Raw genomic sequence first — 25,077 nt, 5'->3', positions numbered from 1 at the left:
ACAAACCAGAACAAAACAAAAACAGGACTTTTAATGGAGATTTCTGGATCTAGCCAAATTAGCATTCAAATGTGAAGGTGAAATAAAGGAATTTTTCAGACATACAAACTTTCAGGCAGAAAATTTACCACCCTAGATCCTCTCTTAAAGAGATTAACACAAACTATATTTTACAAAAAGAAAAATGCTATGAAGTATTTTAAAAAATGAACAAATTCTGTTGTATCTTCTTTATGATACTTAATATTGTATTATATTTACTTTATATCTTTTACTAATTTGCCACTTTTTACATAAATGGATGTTTCTGTTGAAAAGTTATTCACAATAATCAAATATGCCATTCACAGGAGTTTGGGAGCGGGGGTAGACTGGAGAGAAATAAAATTGTTACAACAGATTTAAAATACTAAAGGACTCTGGGGCACCTGGGTGGCTCAGTCTGTTAAGTGTCCGACTTTGGCTCAGGTCATGATCTCATGGTTCTTGAGTTCAAGCCCCACATCGGGCTCTCTGAGGTCAGTGTACTGTTTCAGCTCCTCTGTCACCTTCTCCTTCTGCCCCTCCCTCACTTGTGCTCTCTCTCACTCTCTCAAAATAAATAAACACTAAATAAAGAAATAAAATACTGAAGGACTCTTAGATCATGGTTGGTTTCCTTTGATCCACATGGAATCCAATTGGAACACATTCTATGTGTTCTATGTGTCAGTTGGAACACATTCTATACAGACAGTATGTAGAGCTGTTATTAGTATTTCTGGACAATTGGTTCATTCACTCAACATTTATTACATCTAGTATTCACACAACTCTACCTTATACCCTGACAAGAACACAAAGATAAATAAAATCTAGATTCAGCTCTTGAGGGGTTCATAATTTAGTGGCAGTGATAGACATGAGCACATGTAATTATGATGCAAAATATAAGCATTAGGAGAAGATATAAATAAAACACAAGATTGCAGAGGTAATAATGATTAATTTTGGACTCAGGATCATGTAAAATTAGTTCATGGGTTGATAAGTAAACTCTAATAATTCCCAATGAAATCACTTCTCTACTGTCAAGATAAGTATACTATACTATTAATGATTTCTTTTATATATTTTTTTAATTTTTTATTTTTTACAGACAGAAAGACAGAGGGAGAGAGAGAGAACACCAAGTAAGGGAGAGGGGCAGAAGGGGAGAGAGAGAAAACCCGAAGCAGGCTCCACACTCAGTGTAGAGTTCAATGCAGGGCTCAATCCCACGACCTTGGGATCATGATGGGGGCTGAAATCAAGAGTCAGCCATCGAACTGACTGAACCACCCAGGTGCCCCTATTATTAATGATTTCTAATCAGAAAGGGAAACCAAATGTTGCAAAATGTTACACCCACCCTGCCAAAGCAAAGCAGAGAGTTTCACAACAATCCAATAACTTTGGTGCCTGTTCATACTAACAGTGAGGATTATTCAGATAATGTGGGGGTTTTGTCATTGTTTCTATTATATTGTTACATCATTGTTGTTACATGACATTTTGCCATAATGAACTAGATTGACTACTGGTATAACTTAAAATTCATCAGGTTTAAGAGTCCTTTATCATCTTAAATTAAAAGATAAATTAAAATTTTCCCCTAATGCAGCACTGCTATTAAAAAACAAAAACAGGCTGCAGGTCAAATTTAGCCCACAGGCCTATTTGGCCAACCTCTGGTTTATAGCAAAGGTGCTAAAACTTTTTAGTCCAGTTCATCGAATGTAATTGGGTCATAACTCTAGATGCAAATTGACCTTTAAGTTCTCAGAACAAACAATACCATAACTGGCTGCCAAGCTGTACCTAGTGCAATCCAAATGCACTGGCAAGCATCAAAGACTCATAGGATGTTTACACTTTATGGATAAGATACTCGTCATCTGCCTGCCTGAACCTCTGATTCCCCCCAAAGCATGCATCATCACAGAAGCTACATTCTTTTCATTCTCCATTCCGATCCAAACTCCTTACTTCGGCTGACTTCAAGGCATTGCATAACCTAACACAAACTTTATCTCCTTTGGCTAGATTTTACAAGGAAAGTATTCATAAGTTATTACCATACATATACCACATACCATGATTACTAAACATATCTATTGTACTACTGGAGTCAAATATTTAATAACTGATATAGAGGTCACCTTTATTTTGTTTTATTCTAATAAGCTATAGTACATACATACTATGGGATAGTATGCAGCCATTAAAAAAAAACATATAAACCTTCAGCAAACTAGGGATAGAGGGGAACTTCCTCCACCTGATAAAAGAATATGTACAAAAAACCTGCAGCTAACATAATTAATGATGAGAAACTTGATGCTTTTCCACTAAGATCAGAACAAGGCAAGGATGTACCCTCTCACTACTCCTATTCAACATCATACTAGAAGTACTAGCTAATGCAATAAGAAAAGGAAAAACATGATATACATATGGGGAAGAAAGAAATAAAACTGTCTTTGTTCACAGAGGACAGGACTGTCTATGTAGAAAACCCCAAAGAATCAATAAATAAACAAAAAAATTCCTAGAACTAAAGTGATTACAGGAAGATTACAGGATACAAGGTTAATATACAAAAATTAACTCTATCTTACATGCCAGTGATGACCAACTGGAATTTGAAATTTTAAAAAATACATACCATTTACATTAGCACCAAAAGAAATTAAATATTGAGGTATAAATCTAACCAAATATGCAGAAGATCTATATGAGGAAAACTATAAAATTCTCACGAAAGAAATTAAAGAGTATCTAAATAAATGGAGAATTATTCCATGCACATGAGTAAAAAGACTCAATATTGTCAAGATGTTAGGTCTTCTCAACTTGATCTATAGATTCCACACAATCCCAATCAAAATCCCATTAAGTTATTTTGTGGATATTGATAAGCTGATATTAAGGTTTATATTTAGAGTGGGAAAAAAGGCCAGAGTTGCCAATGCAATTGAGAACAAAGTTGGATGACTGAAACTACCCAACTTCAAGATTTATTATAAAGCTACCATAATTGAGACAGTGTAGTATTGGTTAAAAAAAAAATAGACAAATGGACCAATGGAAATAAGTCGAGAGCCCAGAAACAGACACATACAAATATAGTTAACTAATCTTTGACAAAGGAGCAAAAGCCATGCAATGGAGAAAAATAGCCTTTTAACAAATGCTGCTGGAACAATCAGACATTCACATGCAAAAGAAAAAAAAATCTAGACCCAGATCTTAATCTTTCACAAAAACTAACCCAAATTTTTAAAGGTAAACCCATAAAACTTCTACAAAGTACCACAGGAGAAAATTTAGGTGACCTTAGGTTTGGCAATGGCTTTTTAGATACTACCTCAAAGTGCAATCCATAAAAGAAAAAACTGGTAACTTGAACTTCATTACAATTAAAAACATCTGCTCTGCAAAAGACACTGTAAAGAGCATATAAGAAGACAAGCCACAGACCGGGAGAAAATATTTATAAAAGACATCTGATAAAGGACTGCTATCCCAAATACACAAAGGACTCTTAAAATTCAACAAGGGGCACCTGGGTGACTCAATGGGTTAATTGTCTAACTCTTGATTTCAGCTCAGGTCATGATCTGATGGTCATGAGTCTGAGCCCCATGTTGGGCTCCACACCAGGAATTGGAGCCTGCTTAAGATTCTCTCTCTCTCTCTCTCTCTCTCTCTCTCTCTCTCTCTCTCTCTCTCTCTCTCTCTCTCTCTCCCCTCCCCCAGCTAACTCTCTCTCTCTCTCTCTCTCTCTGAACAATAAAAAATAAATACTTTAAAAACCTCAACAAGAAAAAAAAATCCAATTTAAAAATGGACAGGGGTGCCTGGGTGGCTCAGTTAAGCGTCTGACTTCAGTTCAGTTCATGATCTCGCAATCCTGAGTTCGAGCCCCACATTGGGCTCTGTGCTGACAGCTCAGAGCCTAGATAGAGCCTGGAGCCTGCTTCGGATTCTGTGATGCTCTCTCTCTCTCTGACACTCCCCCATTCATGCTCTGTCTCTCTCTCGCAAAAAATAAATAAATGTTAAAAGAAATGTTTTGGGGCGCCTGGGTGGCTTAGTCAGTTAAGTGACCAACTTCAGCTCAGGTCAGGATCTCATGGTTCATGGGTTCAAGCCCATGTCGGGCTCTGTGCTAAATGCTTGCTCAGAGCCTGGAGGCTGCTTCAGATTCTGGGTCTCCTTCTCTCTCTGCTCCTCCCTTGCTTGTGCTCTGTCTCACTCTGTCTCTCAAAAATAAAAAAATGTAAAAAAAAAAAATTTGTAACAACAAGATAGCACTATATACCTACTAGAAAGGCTAACATCCAAAACACTGACAGCACCAAATGCTGACAAGGATGTAAAGCAGCACGAGCTCCCATTCACTGTTGGTAAGAATGCAAAATGGTACAACCACTTGGGAATAGTTTGGCAGTTTCTTATAAGATGAAACATACTCATACCACATGATCCAACAATCATGGCTCTTGATATTTACCCAAAGTTAAAAGCATGTCTACACAAAACTGGTACAAGAATGTTTATAATAGCTTTATTAATAATTACCAAAACTTGGAAGCAACCAAGTTATTCTTCAATAGGTGAATGGTTAAACAAACTGTTGTACACCCATGCAATTGAATATTATTCAGCACTGAAAAGAAATGAGCTATCCAGATATGGAGGGACCCTAAGTGCATACTGCTAAGTGAAAGAAGCGAATTTGAAAAGGATACATACTGTATAATCCCATTCCATATACATACTGTATATGACATCCTTGGGAAAGCAAAACTATGAAGACACTAAAAAGATAAGTGGCTGTTAGGGGTTCAGGAGGGAGGAAGAGATAAACAGGCAGAACACTGGGGACTTTTAGAGCAGTGAAACTATTCTGTAAGATACTATAACTGTTGCAAACACACATTACAGATTTCTCAAAACCCATAGAATATACAAGAAAATGAATCCTGATGTAAAGTATGGACTTTGGTTATCTATACTGGCTCATTGATTACAACAAATGTGCCATACTAATACCAAAAGTTAACAACAGGGTAAACCTGGAGAGTAGGGCACGTGTATATATATGGGAATCCTCTGTACTTCCCACTCAATTTTCCTATAAACCTAAAACTGCTCAAAGAAATAAAGTATATTAATTTTTTAAAGAATATTTTAAGATATATCAGCTACTTGGAGGTATTTCCATGATGTACTAATAAGTGAGAAGAATAAGATGCAGACTATAAGCTGATCCATTTTTATAATCACACCAACATTTTGGACACTGGTTACTTGGGAAGTTGGGAGAAGAGAATGAAAATGATTAAAAACTTACTGACAGGGGCACCTGGGTGAGCGTCCCAACTTCGGCTCAGGTCATGATCTCACAGTTTGTGGGCTCCAGCCCCCGTTGGGCTCTGTGCTGACAGCTCAGAGCCTGGAGCCTCCTTCGGGTTCTGTGTCTCATTCTCTCTCTGCCCCTCCCCTACTTGTGCTCTGTCTCTCTGTGTCTCTCAAAATTAAATAAATGTTAAAAAAAAATTAAAAAGAAAAAACTCACTGACAGATCAAACCTTGAGCGAAACTATAAATAAAAATCTGAGATTGAAGTAATAAAAAAGCCCCTGAAGCAAGGAGAAGCCATCTCAGCATAGATTGGGTAGGACCAGCCCACTCTGGAGCAGTGAGAAGAACCTGGTACCAGACCCACTGGCTGGAGAAACCAGAGACAGAGCAAAGACCACTTGTTTCCTTACTAATTAGTTTAATATAACCATATGGAGATAACTATAGAGAATCCTCATTTTTTAAATTCTATCAATTTTGTTTGTCAACCATCCTACAAGTTCCAAAGCAAACATATACATAAAATGAAGCCTAGATTTCAGCTCTTTAACGAATCCCCTTAGCCCGGAAAAAAAAAAAAAAATTGTCTGGTTTTTAATGAACCAAAATAGTTCAGGCTTAAGTTCCAGCATTATATTAATAGAAATCCCTTGGTTCATATCTTGCCCCTGGAAATGCATATTTAAATTTATGCAGCTTATTCCTTAAATCGGGCGTGCATTGCCCCGTAAGTACTGCAGCAGAGAGCGACCTAATCTTATTCGTCCAACTCCTAATTTTCACCAGAAAATAATTACTCCCTTTTATTCCACTTAACAAAATAAATCCACAGAGCTTCGTAGTATCAGCCTAATCCTGAAGAAGAAGAAGAAATGTTTTTGGTTTTTGAGGGTTTTTTCAGTTTCTTAAAATAAAAAGTTATCTGCAAGGGGCTCCTCAGCCCTCCTTTACATGCAGAGGCAGCTGGGTGCAGTTTCTACTCTTGGAGGTCTGCGGTCTCCCAGCAACCTGGCTCCGGTTGTCAGGGAGAGACCCCGCCTGAGCCGGGGCTGTTATCAGGCCCGCTGCAGTCCTCGGTGGGGGGAGTCTGGAGCTCTGCGCAGCGCTTCTTCATGCCAGTGCACACGTCTCGGTGTGCAAGGAATGCTAAGTGGTTAGCTAGGAACTCTGGGGACCAGCGGGAGTTGCTGCAGAGGGCTTACTGCTAGATGACGTAGCTCCTTATGAATTGGCTCTCAAAAAGAGATAAGGAAATGGAGGTTTTCGGCAATGCAGTGTTTTCTCCAGGGCTCTATTTGACAGCTGGCTACTCCATTCTGCAAACCCTAACGTGGTTTTCTTTTCATCTGCTAACTACAGTACATTCAGGATTTTTTCACTTTAGCTTTCATTTTCTCCAGCTGGAAAGTTATGCATTCCCTCACAGTATTTCATTTTCATGACTCTTGCCTTTTGGGTACAATCTGTTAAAATATCTTTTTTATTTTTTTAGTTGGCCAAAGAGTAAGTTTTGGTCTCATGTGAACAATGCTTTTTAATTCTTCACAGTGCATTTGACCTAAGCAAAGTATAAATTACCTAACTGTAAACTACTAATAAAAATAATCAAAGGTAAAATAGGAAAAAGTTACAGAAGAAAATTCAACACTAATGTTATTACTTTACCATGGTAACATGGTGAAAAGAATTCATTTTCTATATATGCTCGGGGAAGACATTCAATGTTTCTAAATGTTATTCTTCATTTTATAAAAATGTAATGATAATACATTCATTGGAACATACTGTAACTCTGCATTTCTTCCAGTTTCACTATTACCAATCTTTCTTATATTATAATGCAAATTTAATACACTTACTCAACAACAAGCTAGTAGATTAGAAATATACCCTGCTGAGAAACACTGCAGATATGCTCATACTAAGGAATCATGTCTTTCTTTATGAAGGACAATAACCTTATTTGACCTCTCATAAAAGACTCAGCTTACAGAAGAGATCCCAGCTAACCCAGAGGATATGGTGGTCTTTGGTCAAGGTAAAATCAAGCATTTGGCATTGTTAAAAAAATAAGACATTTGGCTCAAAATGGAGTCACTTATGCAAAGCCCCACACCACCAATCCAAGACTTAACCTACAGTTATGGCTGTCCCAGAAATGAAATCTTAAACCAGTCAATCAGGAATTGCCTGATCAGCACTAGTTAACTAGTTTGCCATTGCCTAGAGGAACATATCCTTGCAATAACCAACCCGCTCTTTTGCCTAGTATAACTTCCTTGTTCCCATTCCCTTCTCCTGTAAAAGCCCTTCATTTGTGTACAAGCTCCTTGGAGCTCCTTTCTATCTGCTAGATCAGATGCTGCCCAATTTGAGTCAACTTTTGCTCAAATAAACTCTTAAAAAAATTAATATGTCTCAGTTTATCTTCTAACAGGATCATGAGTCAAAGTAGTCAAGTATCTCATCAAATGGGAAGAACATTTTGATAGGACATCCAGGGGAAAGACACCAGAAAACCAAGCAGCTTAGCCACTGTAATCTAAGCAAGACCTCTGGCCACGCCAGCAGGGCACCATAACCAGACTAAGAGTTCAGGAACCACCAGGGAGAAAAATAGCAATCACTGAGCTCCACATATATTACATGAACTCAACTTTCACCTCCCGAGGGAGACACGGTGGAATGAAAGTGCAAAACAAGGCCCCAAAGCCCTAGCTCCACCACAAACTCCAAGAACAATCGAAGTTGAAACTTCTCCCAAAAGGCAACATGGAAGGGGAAGAAGTGAGTTGAGCCTTGAAAGACCCAGGAAGATTTAGATGGGCTGTGAGGAAGAAAGCAAACGTCCTGGAAGAAAGGAACTAAGAGGAGAGTCAGCTGAGGGTGTGGGGCGGGGGCGGTACGGAGCTCAGGAACACTGAGGTTAACAAGTTACAGGAAGTTTCTAACTCCAGGATGAAAAGTGTCATCACGTTAGCTAGGACGCAACAGAAATTACTCAAATCAGATGGCTGCAAGCTATCGGTAGAAGGGAAGAGAGGGAAAAGACAAAAGCAAGGAAGGAATGTGTTCCGTTTTTTGAAAATCAGCAGTTCCTGCCAAGGAGATGCCCAGATACGCGTTTGCCCAATCGCTCCTCACGTGAGCCAGCTTGAGTGGGTTGGAGCTAATGACCTGTGCAGAAGCCCCTGAGTTATCCTGAAGTTACCTTTTAGTTCATTATACTACTAAGACCTCCTCCTGTGGGTGGAGTTTCCTGCCATTTTTTGAACATACATTGTATGCACTACCATACTGACATGCTAGGCATGTGCAATCGAACCGAAGTGCCTAATTAATAAAATATGTGTAAGTTCCTTATGTATATGTTAGCTCCCTGCCCCCATTCCCAATACACCAAATAAAAGCTTCCTGTGCTAACCCCATGGGGAGAAAGTACTTTGAGAGCTATGACTCTGTCTCCTTATAACAATAAAAAGTTCTCTGCTTTCAACACTTCTTTGGGTTGTGTTCAACCTGATGCAGCCAAAGTGCAACTGAACTTGCCTTGAGTTCAGTTACAATCGCACCGATCACATAGTCACTGTTATTTCCTACCCAGTGGTAGTATGAAATTTGAGGTTTAAACAGATGTCTAATAGCGGTGCTCACAGTAAACTGAGAAGGATAAAGGCAGAGACCAAGGAAAGTGTGATGGTTATTTTATGTGTCAACTTGACCTGGCTAAGGGATACCCAGATGATGAGTAAAATCTTCTTTATGGGTGTGTCTGATGCTCTCAAACTGGGAATTTATGATGGAAAAGAGACGAAAGAATAGGATAGAGGCCCCACGACTTTCACTCATCATGCATTTACACTCTGAACCCATCTTTTGCAGAATTCAGTCTCTCATACTTCATCAGAGTTCGAAGATTTTGGCTGGCACAAGATGACAGGGTCGGCCAGCTGCTGTGGCATGGGAAGGGATCCGGCCATCTGCCGGGTTGGCAGGACACTGGGGTCTATGAAGGGGCAGACCAAGCCTAGCAAAGAGACCTCCACTCTGGTCCTTGCTGAAGGCCTGGAGGCCTCTGGCACTCTTGGGGCCCATGTCACAAACTGATGTCTCCTCACCCAACTAGCTCCCCATTCCTTGCCTCAGCTGTCCTCACTCTCCTCCCCTCCCCAGAGCATCTTTCCCAACCATTGCTGCAGATTCCTAACAAATCCCAGCTTAGAGATTTAAAGATGAGGGGGCTCCTCATCATTTATCCTGGCAAGTAGAAGAGTTTACTACTGGTCACAAGAATGATTGGTAAGACAGTCTGAAATCAGCCCAAGTCTATCACCGCTAGTGAAAAAATTATTTAGAGTATATACCGCAGGGACAAAAGATCAGCTATGTTAGCTTCTCTGTGTCATCCTGGTCACACAATGTTCACACAAAAAGACCACCTTTAGCCAACATTAACCATACTTTACCTGATATCCATACACCATAACTGAGTGCCTGATGTGGGTAGTGTCCTCTGTGAACCGTTACGGACTAAGGAATAAAATAGGATCAACCATGGCCAGTGCCTCCCTTTAAGGAGTGAAACATGGCTCCTCCCTCTGGACAGCCTTCTTTTTTTTTTTTTTTTTTTAAGTTTATTTTTGAGTGAGAGCAAGAGAGAGTGGGGAAGGGGCACAGAGAGAAGGGAACAGAGGATCTGAAGCGGGCTCTGCACTGACAATAGAGAGCCCGCTATGGGACTTGAACCCACAAACTGCAAGACCATGACCTCAGCCAAAGTTGGACACTTAACCAACTGAGCCACCCAAGCACCCCAGGACAGCCATCTTTCGAGGTAGCTCTCCCTCATATGAGGAGAAAAGATATTGATTTAACAACCTGGGTAGTAGAACAATATCTAAGTAACAATGTGAAATCCAAGAGGAGGATTCATGAAATAGTGCATAATTATCTGTCCAGAAGAAAAGAAAGGGATCACTTAGGTTGTAAAGAAAAGGGAACCAGGGCAAGTTTTAAGGAAGAGGTAGCATAAGGATATATGGAAAACAATATTTCACCTGGGCAAGCATTTAACAAACATTTAATGAATGGCTAAATGAAAACACTGGTATATGAAACCCACTTGGGTAGAATCACATGAGCAGCTGAAAGACAAAACACTGAAACACATGTTAGCCAGAGGCAGGGTGGGAAGAAAGGCTGGGACAGTAAGGATCAGATCAGGAGAGGTATGGAATACTCTTATGCCAGGGACTTCAGGGAAACACTGAGGGTTCTGAAACAGAGGGTAAAATAAAGAACTGTAGACAAGATGCAAAGAGGAGAAATAATAGCTCTGTGTCCTACAATTTAGAAATTAATCACACACTGGGGAAAATTTTTCTAAAAGGAAAATTGTTTTCTATCATTTTCTTTTAAAAGTCTATGTACATCACTCAAAATAAAAGAAATACACATAATGCCTTCTACATAATAGTGGAAGGAATTTGTCCCCAAAGATCTTTTCTTTGTATAAATGATGCCACCACAATTGATGCTTCAATAAAAATGAATATTTATGAAATGTAAAATGACTTGGATTAACTTATTCCAATTTCACCCTCTAAATTTAGATTTTTAAATCACACCAAAATGTAGATTTTGATTACAAAAGCAAGTTGGGAAGGAAAAGAAAAAAAAAAAAAGACTTACTTGACAAGAAAAAGAGAGCAAAATTTAAAAAACAGAATTTGAAATAGGGATGACAAAAGATGACAGAAAGGTGGTCAATTAAACTAAAAACCGCAGAAAAGGATCATCCTCATAGCAGAGTTCTTTAACTCAATAATGCAGTCATTTATCAAGAATCAAGTTACACGAAAGCCTGAAGGAAAATCTCCCACTTGTGTGTCCCATCCATCTTCAGCTCACTGCACAGCCCTCTCCCCAGCTTTTACTTTCTTAGCTATCCTTTCAAAGTTTCTTTGTGCATACATCTTATTATTTTCCTCCCTGTTCACACAAAAATTAGCATACCATACAACACTGTTCTGACCTTGCTTTTCTCACTTAACGCTATATCTTGGCAATCGCTCCACACCCATTCATATAGATTTTCCACGTTCTTTTTTACAGCTGCATATTCCATTGTGAAGACGAACCACAATTTATTTAACTAGCCCCTATTGATGGGCATTTGGGTTGTTTCCAATCTTTGGCTACTGCAAACAAAGCTGCAGTGAATAACCTGGTATAGTCATCATTTGGCATGCGTGCAAGTGTATCTGTAGGATAAATTCCCAGAATTGAATTCCTGGGTCAAAAGGTATATGCATTTAAATTTTTTACAGATATTGCCAAATTGCCTTCTGTAAGAGTTGAGCCAATTTACACTCTCGCCAGCAACGTACAAGAGTGCCTTTTTCCTTAAGGATTTACCAACAGAGTGTACCATCAAAGTTCTGGATTTTTGCCAATCTGAAAAATGAAAAATGGTGTTTGCATTCTCCTCATTATGAGAGAAGTTGCTCACTCTTTTATATGTTTAAGAGCCAATTGTACCTCCTTTTCTATAAACTATCTTTTCATAACCTCTGCCTATTTTTATAATGGATGTTGGTATTTTCTTATTAATTTCTAGGAGCTTCTTACATATTAGGGAGAATAGTCCTTCTCTTATAAGTTGCAAATATTTACCCCAGTCTTTCTTTTGAATTTGTTTACGGTAATTTTTGCCATGAGAAGATTTTTATTTTGATGTGATCTAACTTGTCAATTTCTTAAGTCTTCTGATTTTCAAGTCATAGTTAGAAAGGCTTTCCTTACCCCAAGATTATAAAGGAATTTTATAGGAATTCTCCTTTTCTAACATTTACTTGTTTCATTTCTTTTTAAATTTTTATTTATTTTTGAGACAGAAAGAGACAGAGCATGAGCAGGGGAGGGGCAGAGAGAGAGGGAGACACAGAATCTGAAGCAGGCTCCAGGCTCTGAGCTGTCAGCACAGAGCCCAACACGGGGCTCGAACTCACAGGCTGTGAGATCATGACCTAAGCTGAAGTCGGACACTTACCAACTGAGCCACCCAGGCACCCCTGTTTCATTTTTACATGTAACTAAATGGAGAAACAGTAGAGTAGATAACATCACAAACTCTAGAGCCAAACCGCCCACATTCTTGTTCCAGATCCACCATTTATTAGCTATGTGACCTGGGATAAGTCACCTATCTCTATGGGCCTGTTTCCAGATCAACAAATGAGGATAATAATAATTACCACATGGTGGGGGGAGGGGGGTTATTGTGAGGATTAAATGTCTTGGTAAAAGTAATTACTAGAGTGTCTGACATACAGTAAGCACTCAATAAGCATGAGCTATTATCAAATATCTCTTTAAAACTTATCCTGGTTTAAGATGTGAAATAAAGATCCAACTTTCTTTTTCCATATGGCTACCCAGTTGTCCCATAGCCATTTTTTGAATATTCCATCTTTTTCCCACTGATTTAAGATATCTCCTTTATGATATACTACATCCCCATAGGTATTTAAGAATTTCTCATCTTTCTATTCTGCTCCATTGACCTATCTATTCATGGACAAGTATCACACTGACTTAATTATTGAACTTTATTTTTACTATATGGTAGGGCTAGTTGCCCCTCTTTGCTCTTCTTTAACAGTTACTGTAACTCTTCCTGTTTATTTTTCCCTATGAATTTTTATTAATTTTTTTTAAGTAGGCTTCACACCGAGCACAGAACCCCCACACTGGGCTTGAACTCAGGACCCTCAGCTCTTGCTACGTTTATTCATAAATTTTAACTTTTGTGGTTGCTATTATAAATGTTTTCTTCCATATATTTTCTAACAAGTTGTTTACACAGAGTAAAACTCTTGGTTGTTGTCTAGTATATATCCTGATACCATACTATTAATTCTCTTAGATTTTCCAGGTATATAATCTCATCATCTGCAAGTTAGTGTCCGTTTTACCTTTTCTTTTCCAATTTGTACATTTATAATTGCCTTCTCCTATATAAATGCATTAGCTACCACTTACAAAACAATGCTAAATAATAACACCAATCACCCAGAGTAGGCCTAGTCATGCTTTAACCCACTTTAGGCAGCCTTGGAAAAGTTGCACAGTAAAGAAGTTTGAAGATGTGAATCTCACCTATTAGGCCACAGTAGTAGCCTATAAAAAGATGAAAATTTTCTCAACTTCAAAAAAAATTACAATAATCCAATTAAAAATTGGGTACAAGCCATGAACAGACTTTTCTCCAAAGAAGGCATACAGATGGCAACAGACACATGGAAAAATGCTCAACATCACTCATCAGGGACATGCAAATAAAAATTGCAATGAGGTATCACCTCACATCTGTTAGAATGGCTAAAAGCAAAAACGCAAGAAACAAGTGTTGGTGAGGATGTGGTGAAAAAGGAACCCTCAAGTACTGTTGATAGAAATGCAAACTGGTACAGCTACTAGAGAAAACAGTATGGAGATCCCTCAAAAAATTAAAAATAGAATTACCATATTATCCAGTAATTCTACTACTAGGTATTTATCCAAAGAAAACAAAAACACTAATTCAAAAAGATATATGCAGTCCTCTGTTTATTGCAGCATTATTTATAATAGCCAAATTATGGAACCAATCCAAGTATCCATCAATAGGTGAATGGATAAAGAGGATGTGGTTTTATATATATATACACATGTACACAACGGAATAGTATTCAACCACAAAAAAGAATGAGATCAAGGCACCTGGGTGGCTCAGTTGGTTAAGCATCTGACTTGTGATTTCAGCTTAGGTCACGATCTCAGGGTTTGTGGGATCAAGTCCCACATCGGACTCCATGCTGACAGCACAGAGCCTGCTTCGGATTCTCTCTCCCCCCACCCTCTTTGCCCCTCCCCCACTCACATTCATTCTCTCTCTCTCTCTCTCTCTCTCAAAATAAATAAACTTCAAAAAAAAGAAAATTTAAAAAATGAAGGAGATCTTGCCATTTGCAACAACATGGATGGATCTAGAGAGTATAGTGCTAAGTGAAGTAAGTCAAGGAAAGGAAAATACCATATGATTTCACTAATATGTGGAATTTAAGAAACAAAACAAAGAAAATAAGAGACAAATCAAAAAACAGAGTCTTAAATATAAAGAACAAACTGATGGTTACCAGAGAGAAGGTGGGCGGGGGAGATAAAATAGGTGAAGGCAATTAAGATGAGCGCTGAGTGAAGTACTAAATTATTGAATCACTATATTGTACACCTGAAACTAATATAATACTAGATGTTAACTGCACTAGAATTAAAATAAATTTTAAATAAAAAATTTTTAAACATGAAAATTTTCTTAACACAAAAAGTTAAGATTAAAGCTAAGATAGGGATGCCTGGGTGGCTCAGTTGGGTGGCTCAGTTGGTTAAGCATCTGACTTCAGCTCAGGTCATAATCTCATGGTCCATGAGTTTGAGCCCCGCACCAAGCTCTGTGCTGACAGCTCGGAGCCTGGAGCATGCTTCAGAATCTGTGTCCCCCTGTGCTCTCTCTGCCCCTCCCCTGCTCGTGCTCTGTCTTGCTCTGTCTCTCAAAAATAAATAAAATGTTAAAAAAAAATTTTATAGAGATTAAAGCTAACATGATAACCTTAACAACAAAAGCATTTAGTAATGGGGCATACCAGCTACTAGGCTGAGCAAGAGTGGACCATCTCCACATTTTTCCCTAATTAGGACTTCAGTGGGAATTTCTATGTTTCTTCAGTAAGTATGATGTTGGCCTTTGAGCAGAAATAGATTTATCATATCATGTTATGGAAGTAGCCATCTCTGTTATTATCAAGAATAGTTAAAGGTAGTCAAATGACTTTTCAGCATCCAGATGACAGTTATATTATTTTTCTTCATAGATCAATTAAATGATGAATTATATTAATAGATTTCCTAATACTGACCCATCCTTACATTCTGGAACTAAGTCCCATTGCTGGGCTCTGTTCACTCATATTTATTTAGCAGTTTTTCATCAATATTCATAAGTGGGACAGGTCTGCGGTTTTCTTTTTTTGTGCAATCTTTATCAGGTTTGGTTTTAATATTATACTTACTGCTTAAAAAGAATGTGACAGTTCTTTTAGTTTAAATACTATTGGAATTATCTGCTCTTTAAATATTTAGTAGAAGTGTCAATATAAAACTGTCTGAACATATGCTTTGTGAGGAGGCAACTCTGACAACTTCATTTCTGCTAGAAAAATCATTGTGTTTAGATTTCCTAAATGTTTCTGGTTTCAGTTTGGGTCAGTTATATTTTCCTAAAAATTATCTATTCCATCCAAGTTTTCAAATTTATTTTCAAAGAGTTAAACAAACAGTCTCTCATGAGTCTTTAAATTTTCAATTTCTATTACTCCCCCCTTTCAGTTGTTAATTTTGTATATTTGTACTTTCTCCCTTTTTTCTTTATTAGACAGCTACAGCTCATAAATTTCATTGTCATAGTTCAACTGTTTTTTCAAAGAGGCGCCTTTTGGACTACTCATATTGTTCTACTGTTTTTGTATTTATATTTAAAGTTCTTGGGGCGCCTGGGTGGCGCAGTCGGTTAAGCGTCCGACTTCAGCCAGGTCACGATCTTGCGGTCCGTGAGTTCGAGCCCCGCGTCGGGCTCTGGGCTGATGGCTCAGAGCCTGGAGCCTGTTTCCGATTCTGTGTCTCCCTCTCTCTCTGCCCCTCCCCCGTTCATGCTCTGTCTCTCTCTGTCCCAAAAATAAATAAACGTTGAAAAAAAAAAAAATTAAAGTTCTTAAAAGAGGACACCATGGGCAGGTGTTCTACATCTCTTCCTCTCTCCAAAAAAAACCACAGTAATATAGTGAAGACTATAGTACAGTGTTCACCTAGTGAACACTAAGAATATAAAGGCAAGAAAGTAGAGATCACATAGGAGCTGTCAATGTTATCTTGAATGGTATCTCCAAATCCCAAACATCTGATCAAAAAAACAGATTAGCAATATCTCCAATAGGCAAAACAAACCAAAAACAAAGTGCCATTAAAAAAAAAAAAAAAAAAAACTGGGCTTTTAGAGTAATTAATTCACTGGAAATAAGATTAGTTCTAACTATAATAAATTCACATTTTAACAACATAGGAGACACTCTGAGGTTTTAATTATAAGCCTTCCACCTCCTGCCTGTCTCTAGCAATTAATTGCCCACCATTTCAGTTCAACAAGCATGAATTCCACTTTTCCCCAAAGTTCTCTGAGTATTGCTGTCTAGTCAGGCACTAAAACAGAGAGAGACTGCCTCCACATAGAAGATCAGGCAAACTGCTCACATGCCCTGCCAGCCAGCCAGTGCTGTCCAGGACCCACCACTAACCTGAACAGAGTGTGCTTCAAATGAGGCAGTCCAGTCCAAGTTTAGTTGTAACCAGTCACCCAAAATAGGACGACTCATGTTTTGATCCACCATAGGTCGCCTGGGAGAAACTAAGCATTAAAGAAGTTTGAAGGATTGAATCTTAACCTTCTTGCAAAGTAGAAATCTACTATTAGGCCACAGTTTATTTAAAAAAAAAAAAGTGTTAAGTTTCCCTATGAATATCAAAAAAAGGTAGGATTAAGGCTAAGATGTAACTCTTCACACGAAAAATATTTGGTAATAGTGCACAAAGACAGAGCCTAGTAAAGCTGAACCAAAGACACTAAATAAGACTTATCTTCTAAAATCAAAAGGTCATGCTTTTATCACAGAAATTTTGAGAGTCAGGGCACAAATAACAGACACAGAAACAACAAAGAGAAGTGAAGGGCTGTTAAACAGATTGGAGGCTGGGGCAGAGATGAATTTGACTTTCAAAACAATATTACTAAATCCATAAGCTTCAAGCTTACAGCCACCAAAACCTACCAAGGAGGTAATACTATCCTGCCCATTTCTGGGGCCAATCCGAGAACCTTCAACAATCTGTCAAAGCAGGAGTTGTACAAGAAGTGGGGATTGGACCGGCTGCAATCTAAAACTGAAATATTAGGCGGGGGAAAGAGTTACAACAGCAAAGCAATAAGGACATATGCACTGCATATACATATGCATTGTAGCCTTAGCCCTACACCCAAAAAAAGCAGTTCACTGGTCTAGATACAGAGGTATATGCATGATTATATAAAAAGACAAGATGGAAGAGCCTGGAACAGAACCAGGCCCTGAGGTTTTCTGTTAGATTTATTAGGTGGCTATGACAAATAAATCATTGGCTCATTTCCGTCATGTTGGTTAATCTTTTACCAAAAGTGTCATTTATGTACCAGGTAATTGATTGGGAACACTTTGGTTAAGATTAAGCAGAACTAAATTTTGGTCAAAGCTAATCTTGAACCAGTTTGGAGCTCTGAACAAGATGTTTGTGTTCATTTGTTTGTTTTTTAGATTTCTGAGAGGGCATACCAAAACACCCATAGTGTGTAAAGAGTAAGTTCAGGACAAGCTGAGGATATGCAACATTGAAAAAGCACTGCCTTTAAGTATCCATTTATGAATACTGGTTTGTAAAAAAAATTATAATTTATTTTTAAAAATAAAATTGTAAAAAAAATTGTAAATTGTAAAAAATATTATTGTTTAAATAAAAGTTTAAAATTAATTCTCTGAGCCAAAAAACAAACAAATTTTTAGGGCTGGCTATGAGTTGGGGTTGAAATGAGGGAAGCCTAAGAAGTAGAACTGCTAATGTAGATGTAGAAACAAATCACACAGTGTCAGTTTCCAAACTGCCTCAAATCCAAAAAAACTCCTACCTCTCCCCCTCTCATACTGATTAGTGTGTACTATACGCAGAGCCTCGCTGTGACCTTCTCCTATATATACCCAATAATTCTTTAAGGAAAAGAAAAACAGAATTCCTAAAAATTTTTAAATGCAGGATTTATCTTGGCATTGAGCCATATGTAGAGGACTAATCACCCTTTAATCCTTCAACAACTCTTAAGACAGTGGTTTACAAACTATGACGTGTTTGTTTAAAGTACAAATTGCCAGGGCCACACTCTGAGAAGCACTGCACCAAGGTAATTCTACTTAAAGTATGGTCCCCTTCTGCAACAGAAAATGAGGCTTAAGCTTTACGAAAAGAACCTTTAGAGTAGTTTAACATTACTGGGCACCCAAGCATTTTTCTGACTTTTTTCTTCTTACTGTATTTTCCAAAAGTATTGGTATGAGATTGGAAAATGTTTAACTTTGTAAGGCACAGCTCTAAAGCGGACACCTCCGCACTACTGACTCAAACACGGGCAGACCCACGAGGACGGGGCTAGGGGCAGCTCCCGCCAATTAGGAGAAACCGGGCAGTCATGGAGAATAACAGAAGCCCGAGGGTAATTCTTGCAACCAGTACAGTGGACTGAGATACAATTTCAGAACTGCAATTTTCATCGTTCTGTATCATTCCTTCTAGTGACAACACGGCACCATCGCTGCAAGTGGCCACTATTCCAGCGAACCGTGCACAAAAGAGGAGGCACAGAAGCCGGCACTGAGGCTCACACGCACCTGTGAGCAAGATCGGAAATCGGGTCAGCTCTTTTCCTACCCAAAGTTGGGAGCCACCGGGGTATTTGCACTCTAGGTGAGTTTTACCAACATACTAGATTCCATCAACGTGCTACATGCTGTTTAAGAGAGTGAGAAGCCAAACAAAGAGGACCGAAGACCCCTCCGCCCCCCCTCCCCTAAGGAAGCCTCTTCGCGCTTGCGCAAACCCAACCTAGCTAATCCGCCCGAAGCCGGCCCTCCGCTGTCTTCCGGGAGGACGGAGGACGCGCAGCCACAGGGCGCTGACGCGCATGCGCAGCGACGAAGACCGTGCTTTCTGCGCGTGCCTGAGTCCTTACCCGCGACGGGGATCGGCTCCTTCCGGCCCGGCAATGCCTCCTGAGGGCTGACGATCTTAGAGGCGGAGTCGCCCATTCTCGGGACAGGAAAGAGGCCGTGGAAAAGCTGGCTAGCTCTCCTGGTGGCCAAGAGCATGGGCGGGCCGCTGGCCGACGGGCGGAACGGCGCGGTCGAGAGCGGAGCGGCTGCTGCAGAGTGGGCGCCTGGCGCCCGGCAGTGGGACCGGCGTGCACTGAGCCGCGCTGCAGGCAGGGGGTCCGCCGAGGCCGCTTGCGCTGCGGGCTGTGGCCGCTGCCGACCCGGAATCAAGGTTACCTAAGGCTCCGGACGAAGGGCTGTAACTGAGGGCGTGTTCCGCCCGGGGGTAGGGGGTGGGGTAGGCGTCTGCGGGGGGGCCTGGTCCTAGGAGGCCATCAGCTAGTGTTTCTCGTTCGGCTTCGGCTTCAGTACAAACTTCCCAGGGAGAGAACAAATGTACTAATTGAGATACGAAGTACGTGAAGCGGCAGAGGTCAAAAACAAATAACGCCTAGCCTTTGATTTTAAAGTTCGTTCCCTCCTTAAAAACCTTAGCAGTTGTTCAGTATGCCCAATAAGGCATAAGACGACCTGCTTTACAGGCAACGAGGACGTATGTGTATTTCCACTGGAGCCATTGTAATGGTAAATTATCAAAAAGATGAGGATCCAAAATAAAAACTAAGCACAACTTTCAAAAAGCTCGGTACAAGGAAGATAATTCAAAATAATGTTTTATGTATATACACACATACATATACAGTGATAAGCCCATTTTGCGAGGAAGAAAATAGAGAAGCTCGGCGCTAATACCACCATTAACGCAGTCTGTGTGAATTTAATGCTGCTGTTGGATCATTCTTGTTTCTCAAATCGTGGGAGATAACATTTGTTTCTTTGACAAATTTTCAACCCAAAAAATAAGGTGGGTGAAGCCAGATGGGTGACTTGGGAGTTCCATATGTGAAATTTTGGTTTCACACAAATGTTCTGCCAGAATGGGCAGATAGTCTCACGAGGGAAGGAACTTCAGATTAGCACTCACAGAAATGAGAAGGCTTTGACTTGACCTCCCCTGTGAGTGAGTTACCTTTTTGTTTTAATGTGGTTTGGACTGAAACAAGGACAGGAGAACTGGCCCTACAGTATTGTAGAATAAAGTCAGACATGTAGCATTAAGCTTAAATTCTTTAGTTTGTAATTTAGATTTCGTCTGGGCAATTTGCCTCAGTTTTTACTTTTGTTTATCCTATGAGATTATACAAAGTAGTTTCTACAGGCCTCCTGAAACACTCCAAGGTAATCCCTTCCATGTTTGGTCACTGCTAAGCACTTGAAAAATTAAGATCACTTTTCTGTCAGAGGAAATATTTTGTGTATGTGTATTTTTTCAATTATTGCCTTTTAATACATACTGAGTTTCTGTTTTTATGTCTTGTGGTTGATTGTGTGAAATTAAACATTAGAAATAAACCAGGAACTGAAGAGTTTTTCATGTTGCAAAGTACGTATATAATGTTAAGTTAAAAAGCACTGCAGAGCTACAGTATGTGTATATGTACTACGTAGTACATACAAAAATGCATATACTTCCACTTGTTATACCCGCAAAGGAAAGACTAGAAAAAAATTTAAATAATGATTGTAGATTTGTTGTTGTTCAAGGTAATGTTCTGCTGATTGTCACTTTCTTAAAATGGTCTGTATTGTTACAGTGTTCTCAAGTGTTCTAATGCCTGATACTTAAATTACAAAAAAATATTTTTAAAGTAAAAATACCTTGATTTATTTCAAAGCTTCCTCCCTCCCATAAAGCAGGGGCTTCTTATCTCATTTACCAGAATAGTTGCAAGAAAAGTTACACGCAGGGAGGTTGGTTGGTTGGTTGGTTGGTTGGTTGGTTGGTTGGAGAGAAAATTAAAAATTCCTGCCTTCAGTGATGCCATTTTCACCACCAGGACTTCCTTTTCTTCAGACTCTCCTAATCCCTTCTGAGCTCCACACTTTTTTTTTTTGTCCATGTTGGGCACACACTGCTTTAATTTGTTTTTGTTTTTGTGTGTGTGTGTGTGATTATGCATTGGTTTTCCAACAATTCTAACCATGTATGTTCTTAGGCTGCAGCCTAAGCATCCTTTTTGATAAGACAAAGACTTAAAATACAGCAGTTTAAACAAAATAGAAGTTTATTTCTCTTTTACATACAATCTAGTAAGTAACTAGTAGTTAAGTACTGACAGGACCATGTATTTTCTTCTATCTCATACTGAATTAGCTTACATTAGTGCCCAGTGGTTAGTATTGGTTTAATTGGGCCAAAATCCTGATTTAGATTAACAAAAGTTTATTTCCCATTTGTTTAAGAACAGCTCTGCCTTGACCCTTGGAGACAAGAATACTTAATACTCTATCCCAAATCTAGGCCTAGGTTTTAGTTGGGATATAGATTAGGTTGCTTTAACAGAGACCTGAAAATATTGTATCTGAAATAAGATAGGTTTTTTAATTAAAGCATAGTTGACACAATATTACATTCATTTCAGATCTACAATCTAGTGATTAAACAAATCTGTAGTTATTCTCATCACAAATGTAGTTATCATCTGTCACCATACAATGTTATGACAATACCATTGACTATATTCCCCATGTTGTGACTTATTCATTCCATACCTAGAAGCCTATATCTCCCACTCCCCTTTACCCATTTTACCCATCCCCACCTGCTTCCTCTCAAAACCATCAGTTTGTTCTGTGTATTTATGGGTCTGAGACAAGACAACAGTTTTAGGGTTTTTCTGTCACATACTGGTCCAGAGGTAAGTGGTCCAGGACTAGTAGGGCATATCCTCCTACATAATCTCCATCATATCTATCTTTTTTTTTTTAATGTTTATTTTTGAGAGAGAGAGAGTGCACAAATGGGGGAGGGACAGAGGAAGACACAGAATCTGAAGCAGGCTCCAGGCTCTGAGCTGTCAGCACAGAGCCAAGTGTGGGGCTTGAACTCATGGACCCTTGAGATCATGACTTGAGCCAAAGTCGGACACTTAACTGAGCCACTCAGGCACCTCCATTATATATGTATCTTTTTTAAAAGAAAAACATTTATTTTTGAGAGACCGAGTGTGAGTGTGGGAGGGGCAAAGAGAGACAGACAGAATCCAAAGCAGGCTTCAGGCTCTGAGCTGTCAGCACAGAGCCCAATGCAGGACTTGAACTCACGAACCGTGATGATTATGACCTGAGCAAAAGTCAAGATGCTTAACTGACTGATCCAGGCGCCCCTATCATATCTGTATCTTAACCCAGCAATAAGGAAAGAGGTGTACATCTCAGTAGTCCTGGGGACGTGTCCCAGAAGTAGCACTTGTTTCTACTTATTCCATTGACCTGATTTAAGACATGGCCACATATAACTGGAAGGTGAGAAATAAAATTCTCTAGCTGGGCAATCATGGATACCGCTAATAATTAGCAGTTCTAGTAATAAAGGAAAAAGGTGAGAATGTACATTGGCAGACAACTCCATCACAGTCCACTTTTCTGGCCATCTAAATATTTATATATGCCCCTCTTCTAACATAGAACACACCGTATTCCAAAGGGAGAAAAGCCTAAGTTCCAACAGTATTTGAATCCAGCTCTAAGTCCATGATCTGGAGATGATGTAAAGTCCTTTACAAGTTTGGATGTAATTCCTTATGACACAGTGATCTATTTGCTAAAAGATGAGGTATCTGCTCCCCACTCCCACATCGTCCCTCACACACCTGGTGAGGTAAGAATATGGAAAACTATTTGAGGAAAAAAAAATGGTCATGGAAAAAGTAATCACTGGTCTGCAGCCTAGCAAAATGTTGCAAAAGGGAAACTTCAAAGACTGCCCAAGAAGTCAAGTAAATTTTTAGACCCCATTTCTGCTTTCCAGAAGGAACTCTCCTGCTTGTTGCATTTGAAGTTACTGGCTTTACCTCTGGGAGGTTCTTATTCATGATTGTCCGTGATTGCATTTAAAGGGTATATTGAAAAGTATGCCCTCCTAGGAGGCTACACATCTTTTTGTAGGTTTCTTACTGGTGCAGTTTCTTACTGGTGCGGTTTCTTACTGGTGCAGTTTTTAGGGACTATGCATTACTTCAGGGTCAAATATACACAGGTATCAGCAAGCTAGACTTGTAGCTTTTTTGTCAATTCGATTTGAAAAAATACAGGATATATTTCTGGTTTATTCCTTTTACAATTCCTTGTACAAATAACCACAGCTAAAGATCTCAGCTAGTCATATTTCTTATGCCTAATTACTCTTCATTTTTATTTACTAGGCTCTGTTTGTCCCATCTATCCTGTATCTATTAACTTAATTACAGTGCCCTTGCAGCCAGCAAAAACAGCAGGTTTGGTTGGAAAGGCAATCCCCTTAATATGATCTTCACCGCTTGCCTCCCATGCTTGGCTTCCATCATCTGGCAGACAACACTTTGCTAATGGCCCTTGAGAAGGGCTTTGGGTTGCAGTTTTATCTTCTGCTATTGGGAGTATAATAGCTTTTGGCTTAATCAAAACTAGAAGGCCCTAAATAACCACCCTCAGTCAATTTGTATTGCAGGCTACAGACAGAGAATTCCAGTCCTAGCAGAGTTTTGTTTCCTTTCATCTCTGTTAACAAAATGGCTAGCATCTACCTGAGTCCATCTTTCTCAAAGGACTTTGCTGAAGGAGGCAGGCAATAGCCAATACTCTCTCATTGGTCGGAGAATCATCCTTCTCACCATTTTCCCTAAAGTTACAGATTCAAAGAGCATGTGGTCTGCCTTCCAAGGTATTGAGTTGACAGTTTTATCAAATGTTTTATGGCAGCATAAAAAGGAACGCCAGCTCTTCAGCCTGTAATATCTGTGTCGTTGTCTGCTGCCTGCCATTAAACCAATTCATTATAGTTTAGTTGAATGTTATGGCTTCTACAGAAAAACTGCTAGAACTAATATGTTGTTAGCAACACTTCAGGATACAAGACCTATCCACAAAAATTTGTTATATTACTATATGAAGAAAAAATGGAAATGGAAATTTTAAAAACACCATTTAAAGTAGCATTCAAAAAATAGTATCTAGAGATAAACCTAACTAAAGATGTATTAGACCTTTATGCCAAAAACCACAAAACACTGCTAAGAGAAATATTTAAAGATCTAAATAAATACAGAGATATACCATGTTCATGGATCAGAAGATTCAACATCTCAATATTGTTAAGATGACACTTCTCCCAAAATTGATGTATAGATTCAATTAAATCCCAATGAAAATCTCAACGGATATTTTTCTAGAAATTGGCAAGCTGATTCTAAAACTCAAGTGCAAAGATAGAGGACCTATAGTAGCAAAAATTGAGGAGTCCAGCTCCAGGCCAAAATCCTACATGTCATCTTTTAGGGCTAACAACAGCCCATTACAAAAGCTTTTCCCAACAGGCCTCATAAGGGAAAACTGCCGTCCTCACACCAAACTTGGTTCACAGGCAATGAATTGCAGTCTTCTGGAGGGAATTGCAGTCAAGGACTTAGGACCCACCCCACACCAGCCATGCTCATAATCATAACTGTTTTTCTAGCCCAGGCATCTTCATTTGGAAGCCTCCTTGAAAGGTTTCTCTCTCCATACCCTACCCTACCCTCCATATAAGAGACTTCTGTCCAATGCTCTTCAGCAGAGAGACAATTTCACCCACTTTTTCTGCAGTCATATGATTGATCCTTGCGCC

The 25,077-nt window shown here is 39.2% G+C and overlaps 1 protein-coding gene across 2 annotated transcripts in view; it reads right to left on the bottom strand.

The window, feature by feature from the left end:
• The window catches only part of MSRA (methionine sulfoxide reductase A), a 455,305-nt gene extending 435,565 nt beyond the window's left edge, over positions 1-19,740 (bottom strand). For both annotated transcript variants that reach the window (XM_047857420.1, XM_047857421.1), the window contains exon 1: positions 19,295-19,740. In XM_047857420.1, coding sequence (XP_047713376.1) covers positions 19,295-19,430 — 136 coding nt within the window. In that variant the 5' untranslated portion in view covers positions 19,431-19,740. The remainder of the gene's footprint in view (positions 1-19,294) is intronic.
• Positions 19,741-25,077: the final 5,337 nt, after the last annotated feature.

Source organism: Prionailurus viverrinus, chromosome B1 (genome assembly GCF_022837055.1).
Source record: "Prionailurus viverrinus isolate Anna chromosome B1, UM_Priviv_1.0, whole genome shotgun sequence".
In the NCBI taxonomy this organism is placed as follows: domain Eukaryota; kingdom Metazoa; phylum Chordata; class Mammalia; order Carnivora; family Felidae; genus Prionailurus; species Prionailurus viverrinus.
Note: the sequence above shows the minus strand (reverse complement) of the source record. Positions and strands in the feature narration are given on the sequence as shown.